This window comes from Mus caroli, chromosome 6 (assembly GCF_900094665.2).
Source record: "Mus caroli chromosome 6, CAROLI_EIJ_v1.1, whole genome shotgun sequence".
In the NCBI taxonomy this organism is placed as follows: domain Eukaryota; kingdom Metazoa; phylum Chordata; class Mammalia; order Rodentia; family Muridae; genus Mus; species Mus caroli.
In genome coordinates this window covers 125,343,777-125,350,419 of record NC_034575.1, presented here as the reverse complement: position 1 = coordinate 125,350,419, position 6,643 = coordinate 125,343,777, and the positions used below count along the sequence as shown (strand labels likewise).

At 39.0% G+C, this 6,643-nt stretch overlaps 1 protein-coding gene across 1 annotated transcript in view; it reads left to right on the top strand.

Annotated features, from left to right (window-relative positions):
• The window catches only part of LOC110296751 (early activation antigen CD69), an 8,083-nt gene extending 4,479 nt beyond the window's left edge, over positions 1-3,604 (top strand). Inside the window, exons 3-5 of the mRNA XM_021165516.1 lie at positions 687-886; positions 1,196-1,299; positions 2,560-3,604. Coding sequence (XP_021021175.1) covers positions 687-886; positions 1,196-1,299; positions 2,560-2,668 — 413 coding nt within the window. The 3' untranslated portion in view covers positions 2,669-3,604. The remainder of the gene's footprint in view (positions 1-686; positions 887-1,195; positions 1,300-2,559) is intronic.
• The last annotated feature ends 3,039 nt before the right edge of the window (positions 3,605-6,643 follow it).

The window sequence follows — 6,643 nt, the reverse complement described above, 5'->3', positions numbered from 1 at the left end:
AACTAGAAAAAAATGCAGACTTTTTATTCAGATTGGCAGGAAAAACAGTATGCCAACCTATAGATTAATCAAAAAGTAGCCAATAGTTTTGCCTTTTATCTCAAGCCAACAGACTAACCCCTCTGGATTATTATGACAATTGGCAACTCCCAGAGGCAGCTGGGGCATGCTGTGCCACCATGCATGGTACATCTATGTCTTCTACAAATAAATGTTACAATTTGAAGAAATACCCCAAGCCTTCCTTCTTATTGTATTTTTAATTGAAATTTTTTCATCTAGTGTCTTCTGATCACACTTTTCCTTTCTCCACCTCCTACCAGGCCTCCTTATGTATTTTATCCTCTGCTCCCTGAATCAAATTATTGATCAAATTCATCTGTGTGGGCATTTATGTTCAAAACATCATTTAGAATTTACAATATTTGTTTCTCCTTTTGGCCCAAATGATATTTTTGAGATTTTTCCCCCACTTCTCTGACACTTTCTGGCATAACGACCAAGACAACACAACCCTTTGTTCATGCCCCATCCTGTCCTGAGTGACACTGGGCACTGTACAGATGGTAGCTGAGGTCTGCTTTCTTCTTCCTTACAAAGGAACAGAGTGTCCCCTAGACTAGGTTTACCTGTGGAGAGGGTTTGGTTTCTTCTGTTACTAAGACAAATGTCCTTTCTGTCCACAGTGGGCAAGTACAATTGCCCAGGCTTGTACGAGAAGTTGGAATCATCTGACCACCATGTTGCTACCTGCAAGAATGAGTGGATTTCATACAAGAGCAAGTGTTACTTTTTCTCCACCACAACCAAGAGTTGGGCCTTGGCCCAACACTCTTGTTCTGAAGATGCTGCTACTCTTGCTGTAATTGATTCAGAAAAGGACATGGTAAGATTCACAACTGATCCCATCAAACACTGTTGCTCTATTTACATCTTCTGTGGTTCCACTCTGTTCTAAGTGGAAACTGGGCACCTGTCTCACATGTAGCGAAAGTTAGTCGTGGAGGCAGGGAGCACTGTATGAAAAATTAAAAAGGTCAAAATGATAGTCTGCTGTATAGTCTCCCAGTGTGGTTTGAGTGCTTAGTTTCAGAGACCAACAATTCAGATGAGCTGATGCCATGCACAACTAGCAACAATCAACTTAGTGATGATGCTCAGTCATGTTTGTAACCTGACTCCATTTTGCTTTAAGACATTTCTGAAGCGATATTCTGGTGAACTGGAACATTGGATTGGGCTGAAAAATGAAGCTAATCAGACATGGAAATGGGCAAACGGCAAAGAATTTAACAGCTGGTAAGTTGCAAGAAAACTCTCTGTCCTCTCTAGGCTGACACTTTTTTTTAAGACATAGATTCCTTTTCTTCTTTCTTCTTTCTTCTTTCTTCTTTCTTCTTTCTTCTTTCTTCTTTCTTCTTTCTTCTTTCTTCTTCTTCTTCTTCTTTTAACATTTCCTTTCTTCTCTTCTTTCTAAGTTCCATTGTTCATGGCGGTTCAGCTCTTCCTCACACAGCTCCCATCACTACTTTTATGTGTACTATGCTCTTTGGAATTATTGAGAGTCATCCTTTACTGTTAAAATTCACTCAATAACTCCGTCGCATCACTTAACTTTGTCTTACCAAAACACTAGTGTGAGCAGTAGCCTTAGTGAGTTTGAAACAGACTCAGGACACTTCTCGTGAAGGGCAGTGAAGTAGTTGCTGGGAAAGAATTCCCTGCTTCACTTCCCTTTCCCAGTTTTCATCCCTATAGGGACAAAGGGCAATAGTTTAGTGCCTAATTATAAGTATCTGAATCTATGGAAAATCCACCCCTCCCCAGCAATAAAGACACTGTCATTACCTATTACTAAGTCAGACTTCATGTTTTGAGGAGCATTCTATAAGTTTAGTGTTGATCTTTACAATATGTAAACTCTGAGTTGAATAAATTTCTCACTCTCTTAACATTTCTATAATGTCTGATACAATTATCAGTATTAAAAATCTATATTTCTGAATTAGTCACAGTGTTACATGCTTTTAGTTTCAGCACCCAAGAGGCAGAGGGAGGTGAATTTCTGCAAACTCAAGACTAACCTAGTCTAATAGTGAAACCCTCTTTCAAAAACAAACAAATTGCATTTCTGGTAAAGGGACTTTTGGCATGTGGCTCAATGGCTAGGCTACCAAGGAATATAAGAAAACCACCGATGGTCTAAATAAAATATCAGTATTTGGTGAAATTACCTGTGATCATGCCCTAAGCCCCTAAACTGTGCTTTTTGAAGGATCTATGGGGAAAATATGATAATGAATTTTGCTGTAGTGCCCATTAAAATCAGAAAAATAGAGCCTTTAGCTCTGCCTACTTTCTCTACGAATAATCCCCTTCCAGTGTTGTCTGTTGCCTCTACACATTCAACCACAGCTACTTGGCTGGATGTCCTGTGTTTTGTGCTTCCTACTCAGGGAGCAAACAGAAAAGGCAGAGGCCCCTGCAAAGTTGATTGTCATGTAACTGGCTAGAAATGCCGGACTGGAAATAAATCTGAGTGTCTCTATGGCTTGACAGGTTCAACTTGACGGGGTCTGGGAGGTGCGTGTCTGTGAACCACAAAAATGTTACCACTGTGGACTGTGAGGCAAACTTCCACTGGGTCTGCAGCAAGCCCTCCAGATGACGAGGAAGCATAGATGTATAAATGACTGTGCCATAGCACCACAGGAAAGTTGTGTGACTGGATACTGCTCTGCGGTTGAATTTTCCACAAAGACTGCACAAGCCAACTTTATGTCATCCTGGATCAACTCCAGATAGGACTGTGGGACATGAGGAAGAAGATCCAGGAAGATCCCTTGACCTGGAGCTGAAACTGTCACCAACTGACTGCTAATCACATCAAGGATGAGAGGATGGCTATGAAGCCTCATCAACGCACTTTATTTTTTTAAACCTAGAATGAATAGAACTGACTAGCTTTAGAGTTTCTATTTATTGCCGAGTGACTGCTACAGCCAGTGCCTTTACGCATTTGCACTATTTGGAGGGGTTTCAGTGGCAGGAAGAGCTGAATGTAGATACAGGAAGATTTGACTGATTCGTGATTTTCTTAAATTCAAAAAGCATTCACAGGTAGAACAATGCTTATGAAACCAAGCTTTGCAGTAAGTCCATCTATTTACAGAACCTTTGCCTCATTATTTTGTCAACTGTTCTCCCCCAAAGAGTAAGAGTGGCCTTTTCTTTAACTTCCTCCGTGTAGACAGCTAATTTTCAATGGTACATATTTCTTAACCTTTAAAAACCTCTGTAGCATATTTCAAGGAAGAAACAAAAGCATGGCATATGAGTAATATTTGTAGAGCAGATTTCAAAGTGCTGGAAAGAAAAGTGCAATACGTGTCGTGGCAGATCTCTGTCAGGACACACACCCTGTGGTTTGACTTTGGAGTAACTCCAGTCTTGTCACATAACCTGTTTGTGTCTTTCCCAGTCCTTTGTCCAAAGTATTTCCCATGTGCAATAAAGTGTTTATGTACTTGTTTGTGTTTTAAAACCCACTATAAAGTTTAAGCTGTTTCTATGTATGTGAAAATAAAAGAATAGATACATGGTTTCCAGCGGTTCTCATTCAAAGGCATTCAAAGTACCTGTTATAGCATCAAACTGCCTTCCAGGGAGGGGGTCTCGAAACCTTTAGATTAGTGAAGTTCACAAACCTCACCAGAGAAGAGTCTGTGCAGTAGTCAGTGGTCAATGCAAGGTCTCCAAACTAGTCAGAGCGTGGAGAATGGGAGGCTGTGAAGTGCCCAGCCACAAAATAAGAACTCTCCCCGAAAAGGTGCAGGAAATATCATGGAAGCCAGGGCAGCAAAACTGTAAGATCCAGAGGTCAGAGAGGACTGGGTCAGAAACATCTTCTGGGCTTGAGAGGACCATTGCACTCTGACCTTATAGCCACAAGACCTGCACAGAATCAAGCCAGTCAATATCCCCACAGGACGGAAGAAGAGCAAGGGCATCCTCACTCCTACCTGAGGAGCTATTGGCAGTCAATAGCTACTAGGAGAGAAGCAGACAGTTCTTATTCCCAAGTATGTCCCCAGTAATTGACTGTGCTCCAGTGAATGACCCCATATCCATGCACTATGAACAGCATTAATTGGTGAATTAATTGTGAATTAGCAGCATTAATTGGATTCAATGGGATTTATAAAAAGAAAAGGAAAAAGGACATGAAGTTTGGAGGAGTTGGAAGACAAGGTGGTGGTGAATATGATTGAAACACTTTGCATACATGTATGAAATTCTCAAAGAATAGCAGTGAGTTATACCATATTGGAAAACTGAGAACAGTAGAACACCTACTAAAAGTCTTCCACAATGCAAAACCCTAGTCTTATTAACACTTTTGTAAATTTACACACATTCATGCTAAAAGGATACATTCATTTTTGCATATATCGGATGCTCTGAATCTTAGATCAACATATCCAAGGTTCTGAAAACATCTTGTTCAACTCTGTTCTGAAAACATCTTTCTCACTATATATTTTATTCACACACACTAATTCACACGGAGTATATATAGGTCATGGTTGCCTTCAAGGGTTACTCCATCAGGGAAAATCTTTGATCACTCCCAGAATGAATGCTTCAATAACATCCTTTTGTGATGCCTGAATACACATGTTTTACACACACACACACACACACACACACACACACACATATAGTGCTCACCCTCATGACATATAGAAAAGAAACATGGATTCAGAGTTCTTCTTAATGAAAAATAACATGAAGTTTACTGGCCACTGAGAGTCTCAGTTCCATAGCTTCAGAATGAAGCAGGTGGCCTCCTCACTTAAATATTCTATCATTAATAACCACAGCCCCGTCCTGACTCATGTTGAAAAACAGTCTTGTGATCTGCATTGTGTGGATGTGTAAGTGGAAACACTGCTGTTGAGAGCCACAGGATGAGAGACAGCTGACCCAAGTCTTACTTCTGCCATCCAGTGGATCATGAGTTATCTTTAGATTTAATTAGAGATAGAGCTGAAACTAATAAGAAACGTATGCAAAATGACCTTAAAACACCACCAAAAGTTCAGAGTGGTCATGTGATTTATCAACTATTGACAATTTTACATGTGAAACACTATGTTCACAAATTTTTTGTATTGTATAAAGTATTATTTATTCAAAGCATGTCTACTTCTACATAGCATACATAGATTACATGTAGTAGCATACATTTAGTAGTAGAATTAAAATATCCAGCCACTACCTGATACAAGTGTGTAAAGCTTATATCCACATGTGAAACAGGCAATAAAATAAATTGTTATGTAATGGATGTGACAGAAAATATGTATGTTGCCATCAAAACCCTTTTGAAGTACAGAACTCTTTTTTTTTTTTTTTACTATGGTCAAACTTTTGGATAATTTCACAGTAAATCTTATAAGCTGCACTCACCTTAAGTGACTGCAATAATATAAGCTGAGGAAAACTATCAGTGTTTTGTGTCTTATTTCAATTTTTTTCCAGAATAATTTTATTTTCTTCCTTCTCAGCCATAGGAATAAATGGTAGACATGAACTGTCCTTGAAAGGAAAGGTACCACTGAAAGGTTAGTATTTAAAGCTTTGTCAGTATCGAGTCTATGAAGTGCCTCCATGGCTCATAGCACTTGCTAAGCAAGTCTGACCACCAGAGTTCAGTCCCCAGAGCCCAAGGTAGAAGGAGAGAACTGACTTCCAAAAGTTGTCCTCTGACCTCCACACAGGAAAAATAAATATTTTGCAATATTAGTATTTTAATGTTCTTTTATAAAATAATCCTCCAATTTCATCCCTCCAGCTTGAGTATATAACTGAAATGAAAATGAACATGAATCTCTAGGGGTCTTGTGTTGAAAAGGTATAGCCAGAAAGACAGCTGGAGGCAGTGTGATTTAGCTCAGCTTAACTTCTAGAAGCAATTTACCAAAAATATGGAATAATTAATACATTTTTCTGTGATATGACTACTTTGGAGAAAGAGAAAATTAAAAAAAAAATCTTTGATGTGCAAGGTCGATTTCTAGCAGTAAAATTCAGGAAGCACAAAATTCTCCAAATGCAATATAACGTGATTCTGCTACTCAGCAGTACGAGATGATGATGAGGGCTAGCAAGATGGCCCCATGCCCCACAGCAAGTGTGTGCTCACACACATACATCATAGACAACATAATAAATAAATTATAAATACCTTAAGTGTAAATACCTTAATCACCTTTTCCAAACACAAAGACAAAAACTTTTCCCCAAACAAGCATATTCTTCATCCAGTAACCAGGAAAACCTGTAGCTTGCCCTCTGTCCTAGAGGAACAATAAAACCACCACAATACTCAAAATCACACACATTTTAGTCTATTTAGACCTTTCTAATTTGCCATGTCAGGATTTAACCCCCAAATTCCCTTAGAGCCCACATTAGACAGAATATGAGTCTCCTGCAGACTTTATTATACCGTCTTTAAAACAATTAATTCACACTTCTATTTTCCTTTCCTTTCCTTTCCTTTCCTTTCCTTTCCTTTCCTTTCCTTTCCTTTCCTTTCCTTTCCTTTCCTTTCCTTTCCTTTCCTTTCCTTTCCTTT